The sequence below is a fragment of the Cherax quadricarinatus genome, unplaced genomic scaffold (assembly GCF_038502225.1).
Source record: "Cherax quadricarinatus isolate ZL_2023a unplaced genomic scaffold, ASM3850222v1 Contig157, whole genome shotgun sequence".
Taxonomy (NCBI): Eukaryota; Metazoa; Arthropoda; class Malacostraca; order Decapoda; family Parastacidae; genus Cherax; species Cherax quadricarinatus.
The window spans coordinates 28,044-54,246 of record NW_027195183.1 but is presented as its reverse complement, the minus strand read 5'-3'; the positions used below and the strand labels follow the sequence as shown (position 1 = coordinate 54,246).

At 42.9% G+C, this 26,203-nt stretch overlaps 2 protein-coding genes across 2 annotated transcripts in view; one reads left to right on the top strand and one right to left on the bottom strand.

Annotated features, from left to right (window-relative positions):
- LOC128686625 (uncharacterized) overlaps positions 1-26,203 on the bottom strand; it is a 53,314-nt gene that overhangs the window by 3,938 nt on the left and 23,173 nt on the right. The window contains exons 2-3 of the mRNA XM_070080125.1: positions 20,815-21,336; positions 20,574-20,735 (exon numbers count right to left, since the gene is read on the bottom strand). Of these exons, the coding sequence (XP_069936226.1) occupies positions 20,574-20,735; positions 20,815-21,336 (684 nt within the window). The remainder of the gene's footprint in view (positions 1-20,573; positions 20,736-20,814; positions 21,337-26,203) is intronic.
- Positions 11,188-12,402, top strand: LOC138851237 (uncharacterized; the record flags this gene model as incomplete). The annotated part of the gene is made up of 2 exons (XM_070080127.1): positions 11,188-11,536; positions 11,723-12,402. Coding segments are annotated over 2 exons (963 nt in total), but the record flags the coding sequence as incomplete, so codon positions are not given.

Genomic DNA, 26,203 nt, shown 5'->3' with positions numbered 1-26,203 from the left:
ACTGAAGCAGGAGTGAGCATGTTATTTTTTGGAGGATTATTGTAATTATGATGCATGCTCACTTCTGGTAATACAGCTATTGAATTAATTATGGTGAATTAACATTTTTGAGTCACCCTACCTTGGTAGGAAACAGCCAATATTACCTGTAAGTATTTCTGGGTGTTAGGCAAAATTCCAAGTCCATTAACTGTAGTCAAAACTGTATCTATAATTTGTTCCAAGTTATAGGAAACAAGTCACAGGAAAATTTTGATGAAAGGGGGCTCTTAGTAAAGCACTTAAGTCACTCACCCAGATTGTTGCAGCCTACTGGCATACATAACCATCACAACCTGGCTAATATGGCAAAAACTGCTAGTGGAGGAATTAGACATGTGCAACAACAGGGTATCTCTATTCTGTAGACATTTTGCCAACCAGTGGTTTTATCAATACAATACAGGGATAAATACAAAGGTCTGATGAAGTAAAAGTTCAGGGAATCAGTCCCTCAACCTAGCAGCAAGTGTTCAGTACTTGTTGGTATTGTATATAAGAACTGTCATGGTGTTCAAACTACGCACCTGGATCAAATTAAAAAAGAAAATATAATAATAATAATAATAATTTATTATTAATCAAAAAGAAGCGCTAAGCCACAAGGACTATACAGCGCTGCAGGGCAGGAAGGAAGCAAGGGCATCAGGTGGCAAAAGGGAGATGGATGAGTAATAGGTTACGGATAACAGCGGGGCAGTGGATGGTGAAAGGGTAAAGGGCAGCAAGAGACTGAACTAGAAAGGGCTGAGGGGAGTGCGAAAAGTATCATCAGAGTTTGTGGAGTAAATCAGTCGTTGTCAAGAAGTCAAGGAGAGAGTCAGGATTAAAGGAGGGTCCATCAGCAAGAAGGGAAGGTAAAGAGAGAGTAGTAGAACGAAGACGACGTTGGAGGTAAATTCTGCGTGCTCGTTGACAGTGGGCAGTCTAACAGAATGTGGCTAATCGATACTGGAACTTGACACTGCTCACAGAGAGGAACAGGGTGCCTCTCCATGAGATACCCATGAGTAAGACGAGTGTGACCAATGCGAAGGCGGGAGAGAGTGGTCTCCCAACCTCGGCACTGATGACAAGAAGACGGCCAGTAACCTATGCTCGGTTTAATAGAATGAAGTTTGTTACCGAGCAGAGTTGACCAACGTTGTTGCCAACGGGTGCGAAGGTGGGTAGCTATTGCAGCAAAATAGTCCAGAAATGGAACACCTCGATAGGAAATTGGTAGGTCATGTACTGCTGACCGCGCGGCAGTGTCTGCCTGTTCATTGCCCTGTACGTCGACATGACCAGGGACCCAACAAAAAACAATATCTTTATGTTTGGTAGAGATACGGCATAGCCAAAGTTGGATACGGAGAACTAGGGGATGAGATGTATCAAATTTTCGTATAGCCTGTAGAGCACTAAGGGAGTCTGAGACTACTACAAATGATGACACAGGCATAGATGCGATACGAATAAGTGCTGCAAGAATGGCATACAGTTCAGCAGTAAAAATGCTAGCTGAAGATAGTAAATGTCCCCACACGACGCTGTCCGGAAACACTGCTGCGAATCCGACGCCGTCTGAAGACTTAGAGCCATCTGTGTACACAGCGGTGGCATGAGAATGGGAGTGGAAGTGATCAAGAAAAAGAGAGCGGGAAGCCACCATAGGCAGTTGAGCTAAAATAATAATAAAGCCTCCTTTAATCCTTTCAGGGTCCAAGGCCAAAATCTGAAGTCACGCACCAGTGTCCAAGAAATTTTGAAAAAAAACAAAAATTATTTTTTCTTACAGAATTAAAGAGCATATTTTTGTGAAGGTAATAAAACAAAAAAAATTAGAATCTGATCAGTACTTACCGAGATACAGTGCCAAGAAGTTTGTAGAAAATGATGTGGTGGCGGCAACATCGACGAATTCCACATACGCGTATTATATTATTTTGTTGTTTTAGTTGTTTTTTCTTTTCTTTTCCAATTTTTTTCTATTCCTACTAACATTTGGGGCCTGAGAGACCAATACTGTATATAATTGATATATATATACTCACTGTATTGAACACAATAACCGCACTAAAGTTATTATCATATTATTGTTTACCACTGTTGTTTATTACAATAAACATGCACAAATATTGTATAATACTAATGTTCTATCATATATTTACATATTTACAATCACTGGACATGGTTTTAGAACTGCTGGAGCTTGTGGAACTCCTTGAAACAAGGCACCATGCACAGAGGCACCTTACATTCCTCACACATAAACCGAGTGTCTTTGCGTCTTTGTTGCCGTCGTTTTGTTTGTACACAGACAATGCATCTCTTCTGAGCAAATTTCTTTTGAGTTGAAGGAAGCTGTATTATGAAATGATCACCTTCTCTCCTCAAACGCTTGGGTATATTGTGATGAATTCGAGGACCATGTTGTATTGCAGGTGTTGTTACCTGGTACTTCATTATGAGTTGTCTGACAACAGACAAACAAAATTCACCATACGGTGGTCTGTTACCAGTCTTTATTTGGTACATATATGCATTCAGCATTGAAATGTCCATGAGATGGAAGAAAAGTTTCATGTACCACTTGTAACTCTTACGAACACAGTCAACAAAACCAATCTGCATGTCACACTTGTCAACCAAGCGCATGTTTTGTGTATAATCAATCACTGTCACTGGTTTTCGAATACGTTCATTAGTCACTCGATCAACTTTGCCACTGTCTTGCATTTCATTACGGTGAATGGTTGTCAACAATGTGACATCTCGTTTGTCATGCCACCGTAATGCCATGATGTCATTGGCAGTAAACACCTGCACGTCATCACCACGAACACCTGCGTTGAGCCTGGGCATATGTTTACGATTAGAACGCACTGTGCCACACACATCTGTCTTGTTCACTCGCATGAAATCACTGAGTAATGGGCTTGTGTAAGGTGCCATCATGTTTCTCACTACGTCACCTGATATACCCAATAACATCTTGGTATCTTTCAATGTTTTACTACCCGTGTATACAACAATATCCAACACCAGGCCACTGTCAATCACAGAGTACAAACAATTTTATACCAAAGCGGTTCCTCTTGCTCGGTATATACTGCTTGAATGACAGTCTACCTTTGAACAAAATCAAAGACTCGTCAATTACAAGATTCTTGAATGGATAAAAGTATATCCTGAATTTTTGTTTGAGATACATGAAAACATTTCTAATCTTGTATAACCTGTCACTTCTGTCAGGCCTGGTTTTGTCAGAGAAGTGCAACATACGTAACAGTAAGATAAACCTGTTCACTGGTATTATTTCACTGAAGGATGGGGTACAAATTAGCCAATCTGTGGACCAGTATGCTTTTATATTATGCTTATAGACGTGAGCCATAAGCATTATTGTTGCAAAAAGCAAATACATTTCTGCAACAGTCGTCTCTTTCCACCTGTGTAGTCTTGACTGTGGTGATAAGATCGTATTTGCCATGGTGTACTGAAAATACTTATTACTTTCCCTGACAATAATTTCCATCAATGGCTGGTCAAAGAATAATTCAAAGAATTCCAGTTCATTGGCCGTGGTTCCAAGGGGACAGGTAGGTAGAATTCCACTTTGAGAGTCATCAAAGTGGTGAGGGCTGGGAACAAAATTGGGATTTTGCTGCCAATCCCAGATACGGTTTGCTGGTGGATACTGGACATCATAGGCTGGTTGTACGGGTGGTTGTGGCGGGCTGGTGGGTGACGCTCCGCTTTGTCCTTGAACTGACGAGTCAGCAGCGTGGGTCCCCACGTGGCACAGCGAGTCATGCATGGCGGTGCCACTACCACCACCAGCCCCACTAACACCATCCACTGATGTCTGTGGCCCATCCATGCCAAGTGTAGCCACATCATCCTCACTATCACTACCTAAAACGGGTGTAGGGCCACGGGATGTACTCCGGGATGTACTCCGTCCCCTGGGCACAGCATAGGGTACACTACCCGAGCGCATGCGGCGGCGAACATACCGACGCTTCACTGGTGAATATGTTTCCTCACTATCACTACTCGAATGATCGTCGAGCGCAATAAAATCACAATCCACGTCAGAATCATCGTCATTACTGAAGTCAGAGGCCAGGCCACGGGAAAATATTAGTTTTCTCTTACGTTTAGGAACACCCGACCGTGAGTCACAAGTGCCCACACCAGAGGTAGAAGGTCGAGGATCGTCGGGGTTTTCTGCACTATTATCGATATCCTGGTCATTATTTTCGGTCACTAACTTATCAAAGCCGTAGAATTCGTCGTCATTTCCACTTCCATCAGTGTCAGAACTATCAGACAGGAAGAGGAGAGTCCCAATTTTCCGGGGAGTGAGAGCTGACTTGCGACGAGGCATGGTGAACAAGGGTGACTGAGCCGGCGTTCCCACAATGCTATGCAGGTGCCTAGATTTTTTGTTTACGGCGCACACCCACGGCGCAGACCCATTCTCTCATATGTAGGCCTATGAGCGCTTTCGCGCTAAATTTGACGGCGCTAGAATTTTGGCATAGATCTACGGTTTGGACACTCACTGACCAGCCGTAGATCTACGGGACGGACCCTGAAAGGGTTAAATATATAAATCAGTGTAAATACAGTGGAACCTCTATTTACAAGTTTAATCTGTTCCGTGACCTTGCTTGTATCTGGATTTCCTCATTTGCAGAGTCAATTTTCCTCATTTATATTAATTGAAATAGAATTAATGTTTTCCAGTGGAATTCCAGGCATGACAAAATACATACTTCAATATTTCCCTAATATCAACTCTACAGCTTATTTATCTATCACAATTCATGTAATGTGACATAATAAACAATATTAATAACACAGAAACATGATATATACACTAGAATGAATAAAATACATGTCATTACATCTGTGGCTAGTGGTGGTGACAGTGGTCATTGCCATTGCTGTTGTTGGGGTTTATAGGGCCACCACAGCAGACATTCATGCTCCTGACTGCATGTGTAGAGAACCTAGAGTAACCCAAAAAAGTCAGAGACTTATAATTGCTACACTCTTACTGCTACACATAACTGCTACACTCTTAATGCTACACTGTCACTGACTCCTCCTGCTTTAGTATTGTACATATCGTATTAGTGGGACGCTGGTACTACCTGTCCAAGTCCTTAACCCTCCACCTAGTTTGTTTATCTATGATTTCCTGCTTTAATTCCATGGAAATCATCCTCTTTTTCTTCTTCAGCACTGTCCTTTGCACTTGCTTTCTTAGGACCCATTGTTAGAAACAAGAAATAACTGCACGAAACGTAAGGAAAACACAAGAATTCCCTCCACCTCGAGTGGTGGCGTTCGGAAACTCACTTACAGTATAGGGTGCAACAAGGTTGCTACCAGGGTACAAGATTGTTTTCAAGGTACAAGGTCTGCCACTGCTGCTTCATGCTGTCTGCCACTGCTACTTCATGTTGTCTGCCACTGCTACCTCATGATGTCTACCACTGCTGCTTCATGATGTCTGCCACTGCCACCATTGCTTCATGTCTGCCACTGCTGCTTCATGATGTCTGCCACTGCTACCTCATGATGTCTGCCACTTCTGCTTCATGTTGTCTGCAACTGCTGCTTCATGATGTCTGCAAATTCTACCTCATGATGTCTGCTCCCACTTTTGCTAGCATGTTGATAAGCTTTCCAATATGTGAAGGTTGAGGGGCAGTGCCATTCGGACAGGTATTGGACAGTGACGTTATCTAATTACTCTCTAGCATCGCTAGTGAATCGAACATTTCTGCCAGTTTGAGCTCAATTTCAAGGCACTTTTTGTCGTGAAACCAATCAAAATCATATCTATTTCTGTAGTATATCTTCCAGTCTATCAAATGAGACCAAAAAACGAGAATACAATCATAAAAACCATACAAAAATACACCTATAAGGGGAGGCTAATGGGTGAGAAGTGAACTCCGTTATTTATGGTCCGATTTCTTTCATTTTTGGTGTACATTAAGAAGCATCTTTCCATCATATATCGACCAAGTTTCAATAAGATAGTCCAACAAACAACCAAGATCCAATTCCCTAGACCACGAGCAAGAGCCCCCTCACCACCGTCAAGGAACCTCCCTTGAGGCCCGCTCACGTCTAGAAATTTTGCTCGTGTCTGGAAGCAAAAAATCGACCGAGCGACTGCTCGTATCTGGAAAAACTTGCATGTGGATGCACTCGTAAGTAGAGGTTCCACTTTATTATTCAGAGAATTCATAGTGTGGAAATTAGGTGGTGTTTAGTTACTAAAAGATTAGTCAGAGAGCTGAAGAGGGGTTGCTGAGGTGGTCATTTAGAGATAATGGAACAAAGTAGAATGACTTGGAGAGCATATAAATCTGTACAGGAAGGAAGGCAGGGTAAGGGCCATCCTCGTAAAGGCTGGAGGGAGGAGATAAAAACAGGCGAGGAGCCTGAACTTTCAGCAAGCATACGCGAGGGTGTTAGATACGAGTGAATGGAGACGAATAGTTTCTGGGACCTGATGAGCTGTTTGAGTGTTAGCAGGGTAATATTGCGTGAAGGAATTCATGGAAACTGGTTAGCTGGATTTGAGTCCTGGAAATGGGAAGTACAATGCCTGCACTTTAAAGGAGTTTTTTGGAGGGACATCTAAACTGTTGTATCTGAGTGCCTCTGCAAAGACAGTGATTATATGTGAGTGATGATGAAAGTTCTCTTTCTTTTGGGTTTTTTTCTTTCTTTTTGGGTCACCCCGCCTCAGTGGGAAATGGCTGTTGTGTTAAAAAAAAAAATCATCATAAAGGAGGAACACTGCAGTAGATCTGTGGGCCCATCATTGATGTTATCAAAGAAACTGCTAGAAGTTTGAAATGGAATTTGGATGTTGATACTATTACATTTATGGGGAGATGCTAAATCTGTAAGGGCCATACAGCACCTTGGAAATGTGAGACAGTCAGGTCTGAGGAAGTGAAGAGTAACTCCAATAATTTGGATCACTAAACCTTCACCAACATTAAGGCATATCCCATGATTAGGGACCAGGCCCTAAAGCATTTTCCATGTACTTTTTATTGGATCTCTCTCTCCTCCATTCAAAAGATTGCATTTCAAGAGATTTTATTTCATTTATTCTTTGTGGGTAGTAAATTATGTCTTATTTTCTAACTCTGATGTTTCTCCTATTTTGAAAGGAGCTGTAGTAAAAAACCTGAGGATTTTGTAGTGCACCATCACTTGCATTACTGCTGGGTTTTTTTAAAGTATGGTACTCATAATCCATACTCTTCTTTTGATGGATTTTTTAAAAATTCTCTTTTCTGTAACCTCTAAAGATTAGACTGAAATACATCATTATTCTTATGTATCTTAACCATCCCTTCATTACAAGAAAAGTTCTAAATACTTTTTGTGACTGAGTTGTACAACTTACTGTGCAGGCATTGAGTGCTAACATTTAAAAAATTTTGCCAACATCAAACTGCAACAAGCAGAACCTTCTAATTACAGTAATACCAACTGCTAGCAGAACTAAGGTAGTGACATGCACAACAAAAACTGCCTTATAAGGAGGAAAAAAAAAAAAAGTCACAATACTTAGAATTCATTCCAAGTCTCCCAACAGAAATGTCAGCTTAGGCAGTGGTGGTGGCATCAATAGCCAAGGTAGAATTTGAAAGGCAACAGTGGTAGCATCAAAGTCATCAGCCATCATGATGTCAGCAGCAGTAGCACAAATCGTGCATCTCAGTAAAAGTCATATCCAAAATTCATTTCAGGTCTGAGGATACAAGTCACACCATGTAGGTGTACATGGAAGCAGCAACTTCAGCAGTGCTGGCATCAGCCATTAACTGCAGTCTAACCCATATTCATAATCCACTCCAAGTCATAAGTGAGAAGCCCTAGCAAATTTTGGCAACGAGAAAATTTCCCAGTTAATTAGGACAAAAAAAATATAGGGGAAGGGAAGAATACTGCATTTCTAAGTTAAACTCTCTCAAACCTCACCTCCAGAGTAAGGAAGTGAGGCCTTTTGTATTCTGTGTTCATTATGAGCTCATTTTTTCCACATTAGCAGTCATATTCCAATTGCTCGAACACATTTACGTTTGCTAACTGAAAGATTGTTATGTCTGTAATCTTGTGATGCATCCTTGGTTTATATCTTGGTATTGTCCACACAATTATACACAGGTATGGTTGCTAGTTTAAATTTATATCTGCTATGAGGATCAGAAGCAAATATGCCTTGCAGCACTGGACTTTCTACTTTGCTCAAACTGGGTTTTATGTGATCAAGGTTAAAAAGTAGAATATCACTCAGCTTAATTTTCCCCTTTACTTCATTTTACAAGTTATCAGTCCATGGTTACATTTAGCAAATGCATTTTCAAAATCTACTGATGCAATATCTACATCTGTATTTACTTCCACTTCCTTTATGCTTTTCTCATAGTGGTTTACTAGCTGTGAAAAGCAGGGATTTCGTGATCTTTATAAAGAGCCATGTTAACCTCATCTCTTGGGTTTACAATATTTTTTTATAGAACTAGCAATTTATCTTCTTAGCATCCCCTCAAATACTTTTATGCAATGTTAATCCCATCAAACTGTTGTATCATTGTTCTGTTTCCTTTTGTGAAATGAGTATGTCTGCAGTTTATAAGCTCTGTCATGTTTCCAATACCTTTCTAACCTTTCTTGCCTGTTCTTAAACTCATCACTATTTCTGTTCCCATGGGCTGTTACCTCTGTTGGTGGCAGACCCAGAGTTGCTGAGGTAGGAATGCATTTTCAAATCAAAACAATTTTTCACTGCAAGATCCCAAAATGGACCACCAAAAATGAAGCCACCAGTAATGCAGAACAAAGAATGAAGGCTGTAGAAAAGCATAATCCAAATGCTAGTATTGAACAGCAGCATGACCTCTGACTTACACACTGGACATGGTGATCAGAGTGCTGAATAATCCTTGCAAGTTTAGCACTTGTCTCAAATACAGTGGAACCTCAAATATCGAACTTTCTTCGGTCCAGAAGTCTGCTCGAGTGCCTTTACCGAATGAATTTATTCCCATCAGGAATAATGTAAATTAGATTAGTCCATTTCATACCCTTAAAAATACACTTATAAAAGCACTTACAAAAATACACTTACATAATTGGTTGTGTTGGGAGCAGTTCGATTTTTGAGGTTCCACTGTACGTGTATATTTCTTCTTCTTTCAACTAACCGGCCTCATCCCTCCGAGGCAGGGTGGCTCAAAAAGAAAAACGAAAGTTTCTCTTTTTAAATTTAGTAATTTATACAGGAGAAGGAGTTACTAGCCCCTTGCTCCCAGCATTTTAGTCGCCTCTTACAACACGCATGGCTTGAGGAAGAAGAATTCTGTTCCACTTCCCCATGGAAATAACAGGAAATAAACAAAAACAAGAACTAGTAAGAAAATAGAAGAAAACCCAGAGGGGTGTGTATCTTTCTTTCAACACACTGGCCATATCCCACCGAGGCGGGGTGGCCCAAAAGGAAAAATGAAAGTTTCTCCTTTTACATTTAGTAATATATACAGGAGAAGGGGTTACTAGTCCCTTGCTCCAGGCATTTCAGTCGCCTCTTACAACACGCATGGCTTACGGAGGAAGAATTCTGTTCCACTTCCTCATGGAGGTAAGAGGAAACAAGAACAACAAGAAAATAGAAGAAAACCCAGAGGGGTGTGTGTATACGTATGCTTGTATATGTATGTGTAGTGTGACCTAAGTGTAAGAAGTTGCAAGACGTACCTGAGATCTTGCATGTTTATGAGACAAAGACACCAGCAATCCTACCATCATGTAAAACAATTACAGGCTTTTGTTTTACACTCACTTGGCAAGACGGTAGTACCACCCTGGGTGGTTGCTGTCTACCAACCTACTACCTAGATCAAATATATTTATCTACCAGAATAACTATCATCCTAGGTGGTAGGTTGGTAGACAGCAACCACCCAGGGAGGCATTACCATCCTACCAAGTAAGTGTAAAACAGAAGCCTGTTATTGTTTTACAAGATGGTAGGATTGTTGGTGTCTCTTTTGTCTCGAACATGCAAGATTTCAGGTACGTCTTGCTACTTCTACTTACGCTCAAATCACACTCCTGCTTGCAGTCCGTAAAGTCAGTCACAATCCATCAGCCCCTGCCTCCTTCGCCTCCAGTGCCCCCCCACTAAGGGAGTCTCCCCAACACCAACACGGCCAGGGCATCTGTACTCCACAGCTGTGAGGGCTAATATCCCTGTTACAAATCGGTTTGGGGCTCTTGCGGACCTCTCTTTCCCTTTATAGGATTCCCCACCCCCGGGGCAACATCAACTCAGGGTGTCCTCGGACCCGGCTTCCATTGCGGAAATTATTGCACATGCCCCCCCTCGTCCACAACGCACGTCCTCCCGTTGAGGTGGTACAGTTCCCAAATCGACTCGTTGCTCAGAGCCCCACCCAGTTCCAACGGACATCATACCCAACCCGGAGCTTCTCGTCTCACAGCCGACTCCCCCAATTCTCCTCAACCCCAGCCTCGGCCTGTCTCCAATACAGGACCCTTCATGTCTGAAGGTCCCGCTTTGTCACTCTCGCCTGCCTGGGCTTTATTCCTTCATCCTATCCTCCTCCTGGTGAAGGAGGTGTTACATTCTTACCTCCAGGGCACCTCTTTTGTGACTGCATGTCTCTCGGTTCTCCCTCGCCTTATTGGGCTGCTTAGTTCACACACGTGAACCTTTCTCACCCCTCTGTTTTTCTTCTTTGGAATGCACGTTCTGTACTGGGGAAGCTTCCAGACCTTCAGAGGTATCTGGCTGAGGTACAGCCACTGGTGGTGGGTCTCTCTGAGACATGGTTACGCCCTCGACATTCTCTTCGGATGCCTGGTTTCACTGTTTACCATAGGGATCGCCTTGCAGGGAGTGGAGGTGGCCTAGCTCTTCTTGTACGCAACCAACTCCAGAGTACGACCCTCTCTCTCCAAGCCTATGAGAGTGGAGTGTTGGAAACTCTGGCTGAGAGAGTTGCCTTGGGCACTCAGTGGTGCAACGTACTCCTGATCTATAATCCAGGCAGGTCGGTTACATGAAGTGAATTTACCTATTACTTTGGATAACTCCGTGGTTCTACACTTGTGATAGGAGACTTAAATGCAAGGCACCAGTTCTGGGAGCCATCCATTTCTTTGGGATCGGTGAATCCCACAGGTAGGGCCCTGTTCCAAACCCTCCTCGCATCTCGCCTTTCATTGCTCATGCCACCAGGTTTGGAGACTAGAGTGGATCCTTATACCGGGCGAGTTTCTACCCTAGACCTCGTTCTTGGGTGTGGATATTTTACTACAGCTACTGTTACTGTAGGCCCCTTCATGGGGAGTGACCATCTTTCAGTCCTTACTTCTACAAATGAAGCCTTAGAAGTGCCAGTGATGGCAGTTCGTTCACGGTGGAAAATCACCCAGGCTGGTTGGACAAACTATAATCGGGCCCTTGCCGATTACAGCCTGCCTCAGGACTCCTTGCTGGACGAGGCTGTCGTGTCTCTGCAAGGGGCCGTGCTTGAGGCAGGCTCACGTTCATTCTGTCTCTCCGGGAGCTTCTCCCATTCACGCCCCCGAGTTCCATGGTGGAATGACGAGTGCCTCTGAGCAGTGAAGGCACGTCAGACAGTGTGGACACGGTGGTGGCGCCAACCCTCTCGGACTCAGCAGTTGGCTTACCGAAGGGCAGACGCTCTTTGTCGGCAAACCCTCCTCCAAGCGAAACGTGCATCCTGGGCTTTATTCTGTTCTTCTCTTTCTTTTCGCACCTCTGCCAGTCAGGCATGGGGTTTCTTCCACTCCATGTTGGGATCACGTTCTGTAAGTACTTTTTCCCTGCTGGGGGAAGGAGCAACTCCACTCTTACCCCAGGACAAGGCTGAGACATTTTCAAATTTCTTCGGTCCTATGTTTTCTCCTCCTCCTCCTCCTCCTCTACCCTCTAAGGTGATCAAATGGGGCCCTTTGCCACCTGCCATACCCGAGGTTCATTGCCAGGTGTTGGCATCTCCCTTTAGCTCCCATGAACTGCAGCGGGCACTTTCCCAACTTTCTTCCAGCTCTTCTCCAGGGGAGGACAACTTACCCTATTCATTTATACTACATCTACCTCCCTCCTGTACAGAAGCTATGCTGGAGGTTTTCAATACCAGCTGGTATACAGGTGTCTTCCCTGATATGTGGAAACACTCTTCTGATTCCGATTCTAAAGCCGGGCAAGGATGATACCCAACCGAACTCTTACCGGCCCATTGCTCTACTGCCCTGCTTGGGTAAGGTGCTGGAACGACTGGTGGCTACTCGTCTCTCTTGGTGGATTGAGGAACATGGCCTCCTGCCTGATAACCAGAGTGGCTTCTGAGAAGGTCGATCCACCCTCGACCCTTTGCTTCAATTTACACAGCTTGTGCACACTTCATTTGAATGCCAGAGTTCCTTTTGGCTGCATTTTTGGACCTACGCAGAGCATTCGACTCTGCATCACACACAGCAATTGTTTTTCAAGCTGGCCCGCATGGGGCTGACAGGAGCTCCCCTCTGCTGGATGCGCAACATTTTGCAAGGGAGGACCTTTCGTGTAGCAGTGGGTGGTGCTTTGTCCTCACTCTGTCCTGTATACTGGGGAGTGCCCCAGGGATCTGTTCTTAGCCCACTCCTTTTCTCTGTCTTATTGTCGGATCTCCCTTCCATCCAGGGAGTGCATACCCTGGTATATGCAGATGATGTGGCCCTTATGTGCAGTGCCCCAGCTTTACTGACAGCACAGGAAACACTTCAGGGTGCCCTGGAATGCATAACATCATGGGCCACGACCTGGGGTTTGGAGGTTAGTGACTAAGTCCAAGCTCTTATGCTTTACTAGACGCCAACTCCCCACTCTTCCATCAGTCTCATTGAACCAGACGCCAATCCCTTTGGTCTCTTCTCATTGTTGGTTGGGAGTCATCTTAGATGCACCATTCTTGACATGGAAGAAACACATAGCAGCCCTCCACCTCTCGTGTGCACGTCGCATTGCACTTATGCGCCGGATCTCTGGCACCAAGTGGGGGGTGGATCGAGACCTTCTCTATAAGTTCTATATAGCTATGGTTCGCAGCAAGCTCACTTATGCGAGTGAGGTGTATGGCTCGGCTTCTTCCTCCTCTCTTCATCGCTTAGACATTCTCCAGAATTCAGCCATCCATAATATGCTGGGGGCATTCCCCTCCACCCCATCGCAGCCTTGGAGGCAGAGTCGGGGATAGTCCCTCTCTCGTCGGTGAGAACAGCGAGGAACTGTTAACAACTCCATCATATGGCCTCTCTGCCTTGTACTCACCCCTGTCACCTCTCTTCACAGATGTGGGAGACAGCCTCTGTGCCCCCACGTTTGGCTCAGCCTTCCTTTGTAGCCAGGGCCCAGCGTTCCCTGTCCTGCCTTACTCTTCCTGCACTTGTGATGACTCCCTCCCCTCTCCACTCTGGCTGGACCTGACACGTTACATTCACCTGGATTGGCACTACAGGAACAGGGAACCCCCTTGGTTAGTTGCATTTCTATTTGAAGAGTTTCGCTCTGTTACATATGGCTCTTCATTCTCCATCTACACAGATGGCTCGGCACGGTCCTCCCCCCCTTCTGCATCATCTGTGGCCTTCTTCGCTAATCTCTCCCTGTGTCAAACATGGCGGTTGGACCCTGGCGAAGAGCTCCCCTGCCAGCTCTTCGCCATTCACCAGGCTCTGGCTTTTGTCCTAGATCACATTCCCCCACAACCATTGGTCCTCTTCTCTAATTCCCAATCTTTTGTGCTCTGCCCATCCACGATCACTGCGCATCCTCATTCGTCAGACACAATCTCTCCTGCGCCTCTTGCGGAGCCCAGGTTGGAGCATCTCCCTTCAGTGGGTTCCCGCCCATGTTGGAATCTGGGGCAATGAAGTGGCAGATCGGGCGGCCTCCCTCGCACACACACTTCCTACTGTTACTCCTCTTGCCCTGGGCCACAGTGATTTCACAAGGGCTGTTTGGAAGGGAATCCATCTTAAGTGGCAAGAGGGCCTTGCACACTCCCTCTCTTCTTGGGCGTTGGGCTTTGTCCGAACTTTCAATGGCCCCTGCCCTTGGGCTCGCCATCCCAACCACTCGGTGGACGTTGCAGTGACTCGCCTTCGAGTCGGGCACTCACGACTGGTGGCTCATCTATATCACCTTCGGATGACGGACTCTCCGTACTGCCCATGGTGTCCCTCACAGCCTGAGACGGTGGAACACTTCCTGTTGTGGTGCCCACGTTATCACTCTGCATGGACTACTCTCCATGCGGCCTTGCGCACACTTGGGGTGCACACTTTCACTCTACCTGTCCTCCTCAATGGGGAGGGGTTTCGTCCTCTGGACCGTCAGGAGATATTGGCTTGTACCTGCTCCTTCCTGCTGGCCTCAGGGCATATCAGAGACATATGATACATAGTTATTAGTCAAGACATTCTTCCACTTTGGTCGATATTCCCTCTCCTAGCACTGGACGGCCGGGCTTGATACGGCGTATGCTGTCAGTGGCCCTGAAACCCAACAGAAGAAATGCATATACAAGCATATATATATACACACCCCTCTAGGTTTTCTTCTATTTTCTTGCTAGTTCTTGTTCTTGTTTTTCCTCTTATCTCCATGGGGCAGTGGAACAGACTTCTTCCTCCGTAAGCCATGCATGTCCTAAGAGGCGACTAACATGCTGGGAGCAAGGGGCTAGTAACCCCTTCTCCTGTATACATTACTAAAGTTTAACAGACACTTTTTTTTCTTTTTGGGCCACCCTGCTTCAGTGGGATTCTGCCAGTTTGTTGTGTTTACATCACAACAGGTGCACTACACTCATGCTCACCCACACAATACTAACAGTCATCTTTACCTCTTGCAAAGTCATCCACATACTGTACATTTACTGTAATTAAACAGGTAAGACACTGGATATATAAAAATAATGAACACAAAACAATGTTTCACACAGAATTAAAATGGGAAACTTAGCACACTGGGGAAAGAGTAGTGAATGAATTAACATACAGAATAATGGTAGAAACACAAGGAAGAAATGCAAGGAAAATAATGCAAGGCACAGGAGAAAATTAATAATACACAATACTGAAATAAGGTAGGCATCACAACACTGAAGGAAACACAAATGAAAAATAAAATTAGGTTCACAAGGAGTAAATGACTGAAAAAAATGAGCACAATACTGCACACACAGACAAATAATAAATGTGTACAGAGAAAATGGTACTTACTTCAGGGTTAAGAGACTGGCACACGATAACAAATACCTACATAACAAGTGAGCGTAAAATAAGCAATAACATGACACTGGAAATATTGCAAAGTGTCAAAATGAACACTGAGTTTAAATTTAAGGCACATGTCTCTGAATACCACAAGTAAATTCACTATAGATTTAGAAAATGTCTCAACACTTGCAAATGTCTATTCTTTCTTCTTTCAACAAACTGGCCGTATCCCACCAAGGCAGGGTGGCCCAAAAAGAAAAATGAAAGTTTTTTCTTTTTAAATTTAGTAATTTGTACAGGAGAAGGGGTTACTAGCCCCTTGCTCCCGGCATTTTAGTCGCCTCTTAAAACACGCATGGCTTACAGAGGAAGAATTCTGTTCCACTTTCCCATGGAGATAAGAGGAAATAAACAAGAACAATAACTAACAAGAAAATAGAAGAAAACCCAGAGGGGTGTGTGTATATACATGCTCGTACATGTATGTGTAGTGTGACCTAAGTGTAAGAAGTAGCAAGATGTACCTGAAATCTTGCACGTTTATGAGACAGAAAAAAGACACCATCAATCCTACCATCATGTATAACAAATACAGGCTTTTGTTTTGCACTCGCTTGGCAGGATGGTAGTACCTCCCTGGGTGGCTGCTGTCTACCAACCTACTACCTACAAAATGTCTATATATAATAAAAAAAAAAAAGTTTCTAAACTGTTTGAAGAATGTCCTGGATGAAGACAGTGGAGGATGAGGGAGGATGGTGTTATGGTGTGTTATGAGCTGGCGGCGTCACCTCACTCTCAGAGAACTTCAAAGTAATTGCGCTCATCTTGGTGAACTCACACAGCTTGGCTTTTAATAGTGGCGCACAGGTATAAAGGACTCTCTTGACCTGATATGCAAGCCATAAAATAATGATGATAGAACCCAATATATGGGTAGATAAGTGGCACACATGGTTAATGGCAGCGGCATTATGTGGGTGGCTGAGCGGGCTGGGTGAGCAGGCGTCCCACGAGCGTGGCACTCCACACCACAGTCATGTGAAAGCCTGGGGTGGCTTAGTAAGCCACAAAATGTCACAGGGATGGTATTACTCTGACCAGCATTTTTACTGGTAGTACAAAGTGATATTGGAGGCAATAACTGCAAAGTGGCAGTTTCCTGGCTTACTTCTCACACTCATCTGGGTTGTCTTGCTGGCTTAAGCCCTCAACACTGGCTAGGCTAGAACTGCTTGAATGCTTGTAACTATGCACACAGCAGGGATGAGTGATGAAACCAACTAGTAGACTGGCTTGGCAAACTGGGTGACTTAGGGCTCTCCCCCACAGACTGGCTTACTCGCCTGGCTTAATTTGCAAAACCCAGATCAACTCCTCGAAGGTTAAACACAAATGAACAGATTAAGGCACAAAACTGACCAGGAAGTTGTTGAGGCAGACTGGAGGATGCTGGCTTGGTTGTGGGTAGCTGGCGTCTCTAGGCCTCCATGCGGTCATGCACATAATGTCCGTCTGGCTTGGTAGAAATTAATCTTCGTACATCTGCGTAAATCTCAAATTTATGTGACCACCACTGCACACTTTGCCATGTGGGTACTTAAGGAGATACTGGAGTGAGGAATTCACTCGTTGGATGGTTTGGAGTCATATAATATGAGTATCTTGAGGGGAAAAGCCCAGGCCTGCCTCTAGCATCTGCTGTGCCTAGCGTGGAACTGAGGGAGGCTGTGGCCAACCACTCACATGAGCACGACTCGTGACGTCACAGCTAGCTAGGGAGCCTATTTATAACATAGTTGGGATTATCTAAGCATACTATACAAGTATTCAGTAACACTACTGACAAAACTACCAGTGATATATGCTGTATCTTACATGCACATCATTCATGAAGGGTTTCAGGGAAACCAGACAAATTCTGAAAGCAGAATGTAGTGCCTACAATCTGAAGGAGGAGTTAGGATGTTGCATTTCAGAGGGTCATTTTAACTGATGGCTGCACACTGCTAGCAAGAATGAATGATGGCAATTGTATTAAATTTTTGGAGTCACCCTACCTCAGTGGGAGAGCCAATGTGTTAAAAAGTGCACTTTCAACATTTAAACCAAATATGAGATTATGTACAGTACTACCAACTCTTACACACACTACTAAAACACTAACTAGTAAATAATGCCAGGTCATTTACTTCAAACCACCATCTAACCTAGTTATTGTCAATATTCCCAAAATTGGGTATTTTGCTTGACCTGATATGTGAAGCTCCTTAGAAGAAAGTAGTACAACTTCTCACTTAACAATGGAGTTCCATTCTTAAGACCATGTCGGTAGATGAATTCGTTGCTAGGTGAGGAGTATACTATAATGGTAGTGGGTTTGTGTCAACCATCTCTGATATTGTTTTAATGTCACCTTTGCACCATTTATAACATTTCTGGTATATTTTTCAATGTTTATACTGTAGTGTACTGTATATTGTAATAAACAGAATGGAGGAAATCAGCTCTAATATACATTATTTAGGTATGCAAACTGGTCAGAGAGCCCGTCGTATGTCCGAGTCATCGGTAAACGAGTACATTGCTAAGTGAGGAGAGGCTGTACTCAAAATCTAAAGGAAACATTAAAACAATACAAAACTAAAGCTGAGATAGAAAACAAATGCTATACAATATATTATCCATGGGAGTGCTTCAGTATCAATCACTAGTAAATGAACATTCAAATTTGAACCAAGACAAACTGAAAAAAATGTAAATACAGTGGACCCCCGGTTTACGATCAGCTCCCAATGCGACCAATTATGTAAGTGTATTTATGTAAGTGCGTTTGTATGTGTATGTTTGGGGGTCTGAAATGGACTAATCTAATTCACAATATTCCTTATGGGAACAAATTCGGTCAGTACTGGCACCTGAACATACTTCTGGAATGAAATAATATCGTAAACCGGGGGTTCACTGTACAGTGGACCCACAGATATCGTACTCGGCAGATTTCACAATATTCGGAAATCGTAACATTTTTTCGTCAAAATATTGGCTCGGTGATCGTCACTGAGCTTGGTAATTGTCATTCATCCAGAATGCATCCGTACGGCAACAGCGGCCCGACACTCAGTGTGCCATTGTTTATTAGCCAGTGAGCACGATCCCACACGTTCATACAATACATTTCATATTATTCCATTCTTTTTAGTGGTTGCAACTACTAAATAAGCCACCTTGGGCCCAAAGAAAGTTCCTAGTGCCAGCCAGCCCTTTGGTAAAGGGCTGAGAAAGAAAGGAGAATGTGCCTTCTTCAGTGATTCTGCAATGTGTATGATGCTAAAGCAGCAGGAATTGATAAAGGCTACAGTGCCAGCCAGCAGTAATGTGTAGCATTAACAGTGTAGCAAGTAAGTTAAGCGATTAAGCGATAGAAAAAGGACAGCACAAAACCGACTCCTCCAATGTTGTTGGAGGTATATAGGGCTACTGACTAACACCGTCACCTCTGCTGCCGCCATCACCACCACCATGTAAGGCTTATCTTTCAGTGACCCTTATACACCCAACAACACGACACTTGTCAGTTAGGGAGAGAGACATATGACGTATTTTATTCATTCTAGAGTATAATATTTTATCCACAGTGGTATATTACAGACCATTCTGGAGAAATACCCTGACTTTGCTAGCTGTAAATAAAGCATTACCACATGTGTGCATGTGTGTGTGTGTGTGTGTGTGTGTGTGTGTGTGTGTGTGTGTGTGTGTGTGTGTGTGTGTGAGTATGAGTGTGTGTGTGTATGAGTGTGAGTGTGTGTATGAGTGTGTGTGAGTATGAGTGTGTGTGCGTGTGTGTATGAGTTTGTGTGTGTGTGTGTGTGTGTGTGTGTTTATGTGTGTGTGTGTATGAATTTGTATGTGTGTGTGTGTGTGTGTGTGTGTGTGAGAGAGAGAGAGACTCAGCAATCAACATTTGCACCAATAACTCACTACAGTTGTGACCGGGTGTGGAAGTGTGAATTGCTCATTACTCTAAAATTTGTTCATGATTGCAGCCATGTATAAACGTAAGTAACCATTCTTACAGTATTCATTACCTTTGTAACTTGTGAGTTCATTACCTTTGTAACTTGTGAGTTCATTACCTTGTACCTAGTTCAGCCATCAAAACTTTGGAGCCCGGTCCCTGGACCCATTGTGTACCTCTGTAATCTGTAAATACCTTTGTAACTTGTAATGATTGTGACTAGACCTACCTGGAGTTCATTACCTTTGTAAATTGTGAGTTCATTACCTTTGTAAATTGTGAATTCATTGCCTCTGTAACTTGCTCAGCTATCAAAACTTTGAGGCCCAGTCCCTGGACCCATTATGTACCTCTGTAATCTTTTGACTACCGCCCACAGGATGGGTATGGGGTGCATAATAAACATATTAAACTAAAACTAGAGTATAATATCATGTTTCTATGTTATTAATATGTTTATTATGTCATATTAGATGAATTGTACTAGATAAATAAGCCATAGAGTTGATATTAGTGTCATATTGAAGGATTATCTTGTCCCGTCTCCCAACACACTCCCCTGCCGCCGCCACAATTCCTAACGTGCCAGAAACAGACCTCTCTGGAACACTTTTTTGAGTGACAGGGGTCCAGTGACTCTCAAGCTGGTCCTAGTGGCATTAAAAAACAAAGAAGGGAAGTAACCCCAGAAAAGGACTTGGTACCTGAAGTCTTTATGGAAGGGGATTCCCCTTCCAAACAGTAATTTCTCCATCCTCTCCCCTCCTCTCATGTTCAATACACTAAGAAGAGTCTTCAATAAAAGAGAAGTATCATGTTGTTATTGTTTTATTCTTCATGTCTCACTGTTTTCTGTGTAGGTAAATGTATATTTCATGTAAGAAAAATCTTTTTCTTTTAATACTTTTGGGTATCTGGAACGGATTAACTTGATTTACATTATTTCTCATGGGGAAAATGAATTCGGAAATCATCAAATTTGGCTATAGCCACACTCTCTGGAACGGATTAATTACGATAACCAAGGGTCCACTGTAAATAAAACATTTCAGACAAAATTAAAATAATATATAACAGCACTCTACCAGCAAATAAACATTCTAGGTTATTTTTATTCAATAAGATGTTGGAACATTCATATGGCCATATTAGCTCAAGCATAACTAACCATGGTATATTTCTGTCTGTGTCCCTGCGAGAGACATCTTGCTGGCTTTCTCAAACTTCCTAGGTGGGGCTGTCCACTTTATGGTGGTTAGAAGTGTTGCTTTATCCACATCAGGTGAGGTAATTCCATTAGGAGTGAATTCAGTTGCAACAGTTTCAGGCACTGGTAAGGAATCTTTGTATTAGATGCTGTTTTAATAAGCCTTTTATTGGTAGACTTCATAAATGATAAAATAACTTACCTTCAGTTTGTTCCTTAGATATATTATATAATCTTTCATTCTTTTCAGCAGTAACAGTAGGCTGTGATGAGGTGGAGGGGTTGGTCTTCTCTGTGAAAAAAAGCTCTGAGGCAGAAGAGAGGGACATCTCTATAAGGGTAGTAGACACTGAAGTACCCTGTGTCACTGAGGTGGAGGGGTCTGTTTTTTCTATGGTGGAGATTACCATCTCTGTGAGGGCAACAGGTTCTGAAGTGGTCTGTGCTTGTGAAGAGGTGGTATTAGCCTCTTTAGTGGAAGAACTTGACATCTGTCTGAGGGTAACAGGCTCCAATGTAGTCATCATTGTTGAGGAGGTTGAAAAGTTTGCTTTCTTTGTGGTGACAACAGATTCTAAGGGCAATACAGTTATTTCTAAAGAGCTAAGAGACTTTGAGGTGGCCACTGCTGGTGGTGGTGATGATGGAGTAGTTAATTCAACTGTATCCTCAGCACTACCCAATCCTAGTGTGGAGTATGATGCTACTCTTGCTTTATCAATTTCTGCAAGTGTATTAATAAATTTCAGATTAAGCTGAAGTATTTTATGTCATTAGGTACAACAGAGATGGACAAACAAGCATAAAGTGAAAAAAAAAAGTAAGTACTAATGACAAAACCTGGCATAAACAGGCAGTCTCATTCAAATGACTTCATAAGAACATAAGAAAGAAGGAACACTGCAGCAGGTCTACTGACCCATGCAAAGCAGGTCCATGTCCCCCCACAGAGGGGGACATGAACTGGTTTACGTACACCGTTTACCAAACGTTTTTTCAGATACACAGTATATTCAAGAAGCAACTAGTGAGGAGGCAACAGTAACAATATTAGATCTCCAGTATGAATCACTATTTCATATGGTAATAGAACTGTGATTAATGTATTAAGAGTAGATATACTGCATTACAAAGTTCTTTTCAGACATTCTGAAAAGGTGTAATACTTTTTAAATAAGTTTAGAGTGATATATAAAGGGAAATTAAAAGTGAATAAAGGACAGAGCAAAGCTGATGTTGATGGACAACCAGTGTTCATCATCCTCGACTGACATTTGTTTCTGCTGTGAATAAAACATTGAAAACACTTGTGTCTGACCCACTGCTTTGTTGCCAAATGCTTGCTGAAGCATCTTGAGTTTCACTAGCTATTTTGCTGAGCTTTAAATAAAATTTCTCCACACAAAAAAACTCACACATACACACTAATTCTTCTCTCTCTCATTCTCACACTAACTCTCTCACAAACTCACTCACTATTCCTCTCCCTCTCCTCTCCTCTCCTCTCCTCTCCTTTCCTTTCCTCTCCTTTCCTCTCCTCTCCTCTCCCTCTCCCTCAGTCTCGCACTCTCGCTCAGTCTGTTAATTCAAAGATTCTAAACTGTTACACAAAAAAATCACAACACACTGATATGTCAAAAGATGCCCATTTAACCTCAAAGAAATAACCAACCGCACTGAAACTTGCCCTGCTACTTCATAAATGAGTGTACTGTGCAATGTAATCTACTCTGCCACCTTATTTCATCCAGGAATAACGCAAAAATTTGAGATGTAATTTTCGGTGGTTTCAGGACCAGACATAGCTTGAAACTGGGCTCAAGTAGTGGAAATATTAGATTTATTATTATTTTCCTGAGGACAGTCAATGATCTCTCCCCTCCCTGATTTGTTTCTGGGTTTTTACTAGGTCTGCTGTAATTAATGGGTTGACCTAAACCATGACCAATAATTTCTGGTTATCTTTTATTATCTGAGTAATAGGGTAAAATTTGTTTTTTTGAGTGTTGATAAATTTAAAATGAAGGGCACATGTGATAAAGAAGAGGCCTGAGGGTGTGGTTAATGAACAGAGGAAATATTGCTTTAGTAGATGGAATGCCTAAAACAGCCTCTCCTCACTTAACGACTGAGTTCTGTTCCTAATATTGCGCTGGTAAACAAATTCGTCGCTAAACAAGGAGCATATACTACAATGGTAGTGGATTTATGTCAACCATCATTGATATTGCTTTAATGTCACCCTTCCACCATTTATTTCAGCGAAACAAAGCTGAAGGGGGTAGGAGAGTTTCAGTGGGGGGAAATAAATGGGATTAAATCTGGAGTATCTGAGAGAGTTAGAGCAAAGGAAGGGGTAGCAGTAATGTTAAATGATCAGTTATGGAAGGAGAAAAGAGAATATGAATGTGTAAATTCAAGAATTATGTGGATTAAAGTAAAGGTTGGATGCGAGAAGTGGGTCATAATAAGCGTGTATGCACCTGGAGAAGAGAGGAATGCAGAGGAGAGAGAGAGATTTTGGGAGATGTTAAGTGAATGTATAGGAGCCTTTGAACCAAGTGAGAGAGTAATTGTGGTAGGGGACTTGAATGCTAAAGTAGGAGAAACTTTTAGAGAGGGTGTGGTAGGTAAGTTTGGGGTGCCAGGTGTAAATGATAATGGGAGCCCTTTGATTGAACTTTGTATAGAAAGGGGTTTAGTTATAGGTAATACATATTTTAAGAAAAAGAGGATAAATAAGTATACACGATATGATGTAGGGCGAAATGACAGTAGTTTGTTGGATTATGTATTGGTAGATAAAAGACTGTTGAGTAGACTTCAGGATGTACATGTTTATAGAGGGGCCACAGATATATCAGATCACTTTCTAGTTGTAGCTATACTGAGAGTAAAAGGTAGATGGGATACAAGGAGAATAGAAGCATCAGGGAAGAGAGAGGTGAAGGTTTATAAACTAAAAGAGGAGGCAGTTAGGGTAAGATATAAACAGCTATTGGAGGATAGATGGGCTAATGAGAGCATAGGCAATGGGGTCGAAGAGGTATGGGGTAGGTTTAAAAATGTAGTGTTAGAGTGTTCAGCAGAAGTTTGTGGTTACAGGAAAGTGGGTGCAGGAGGGAAGAGGAGCGATTGGTGGAATGATGATGTAAAGAGAGTAGTAAGGGAGAAAAAGTTAGCATATGAGAAGTTTTTACAAAGTAGAAGTGATGCAAGGAGGGAAGAGTATATGGAGAAAAAGAGAGAAGTTAAGAGAGTGGTGAAGCAATGTAAAAAGAGAGCAAATGAGAGAGTGGGTGAGATGTTATCAACAAATTTTGTTGAAAATAAGAAAAAGTTTTGGAGTGAGATTAACAAGTTAAGAAAGCCTAGAGAACAAATGGATTTGTCAGTTAAAAATAGGAGAGGAGAGTTATTAAATGGAGAGTTAGAGGTATTGGGAAGATGGAAGGAATATTTTGAGGAATTGTTAAATGTTGATGAAGATAGGGAAGCTGTGATTTCGTGTATAGGGCAAGGAGGAATAACATCTTGTAGGAGTGAGGAAGAGCCAGTTGTGAGTGTGGGGGAAGTTCGTGAGGCAGTAGGTAAAATGAAAGGGGGTAAGGCAGCCGGGATTGATGGGATAAAGATAGAAATGTTAAAAGCAGGTGGGGATATAGTTTTGGAGTGGTTGGTGCAATTATTTAATAAATGTATGGAAGAGGGTAAGGTACCTAGGGATTGGCAGAGAGCATGCATAGTTCCTTTGTATAAAGGCAAAGGGGATAAAAGAGAGTGCAAAAATTATAGGGGGATAAGTCTGTTGAGTGTACCTGGTAAAGTGTATGGTAGAGTTATAATTGAAAGAATTAAGAGTAAGACGGAGAATAGGATAGCAGATGAACAAGGAGGCTTTAGGAAAGGTAGGGGGTGTGTGGACCAGGTGTTTACAGTGAAACATATAAGTGAACAGTATTTAGATAAGGCTAAAGAGGTCTTTGTGGCATTTATGGATTTGGAAAAGGCGTATGACAGGGTGGATAGGGGGGCAATGTGGCAGATGTTGCAAGTGTATGGTGTAGGAGGTAGGTTACTGAAAGCAGTGAAGAGTTTTTACGAGGATAGTGAGGCTCAAGTTAGAGTATGTAGGAAAGAGGGAAATTTTTTCCCAGTAAAAGTAGGCCTTAGACAAGGATGTGTGATGTCACCGTGGTTGTTTAATATATTTATAGATGGGGTTGTAAGAGAAGTAAATGCGAGGGTTTTGGCAAGAGGCGTGGAGTTAAAAGATAAAGAATCACACACAAAGTGGGAGTTGTCACAGCTGCTCTTTGCTGATGACACTGTGCTCTTGGGAGATTCTGAAGAGAAGTTGCAGAGATTGGTGGATGAATTTGGTAGGGTGTGCAAAAGAAGAAAATTAAAGGTGAATACAGGAAAGAGTAAGGTTATGAGGATAACAAAAAGATTAGGTGATGAAAGATTGAATATCAGATTGGAGGGAGAGAGTATGGAGGAGGTGAACGTATTCAGATATTTGGGAGTGGACGTGTCAGCGGATGGGTCTATGAAAGATGAGGTGAATCATAGAATTGATGAGGGAAAAAGAGTGAGTGGTGCACTTAGGAGTCTGTGGAAACAAAGAACTTTGTCCTTGGAGGCAAAGAGGGGAATGTATGAGAGTATAGTTTTACCAACGCTCTTATATGGGTGTGAAGCGTGGGTGATGAATGTTGCAGCGAGGAGAAGGCTGGAGGCAGTGGAGATGTCATGTCTGAGGGCAATGTGTGGTGTGAATATAATGCAGAGAATTCGTAGTTTGGAAGTTAGGAGGAGGTGCGGGATTACCAAAACTGTTGTCCAGAGGGCTGAGGAAGGGTTGTTGAGGTGGTTCGGACATGTAGAGAGAATGGAGCGAAACAGAATGACTTCAAGAGTGTATCAGTCTGTAGTGGAAGGAAGGCGGGGTAGGGGTCGGCCTAGGAAGGGTTGGAGGGAGGGGGTAAAGGAGGTTTTGTGTGCGAGGGGCTTGGACTTCCAGCAGGCATGCGTGAGCGTGTTTGATAGGAGTGAATGGAGACAAATGGTTTTTAATACTTGACGTGCTGTTGGAGTGTGAGCAAAGTAACATTTATGAAGGGATTCAGGGAAACCGGCAGGCCGGACTTGAGTCCTGGAGATGGGAAGTACAGTGCCTGCACTCTGAAGGAGGGGTGTTAATGTTGCAGTTTAAAAACTGTAGTGTAAAGCACCCTTCTGGCAAGACAGTGATGGAGTGAATGATGGTGAAAGTTTTTCTTTTTCGGGCCACCCTGCCTTGGTGGGAATCGGCCGGTGTGATAATTTTTAGTACAGTTAAACCTTCACTTGCGAGTGCATCCACATGCGAGTTTTTCCAAATACGAGCAGTTGCTTGGTTGATTTTTTGCTCCCATACGAGAGTAAAATTTCCACAAACAAGCGGACCTCAAGGGAAGTTCCTTGACGGTGGCGAGGGGCTCTTGCTCTTGATCTAGGGAATTGGATCTCAGTTGTTTGTTGGACTATCTTATTGAAACTTGGGCAGTGTATGATGGAAAGATGCTTCTCAAAGTACACTAAAAATG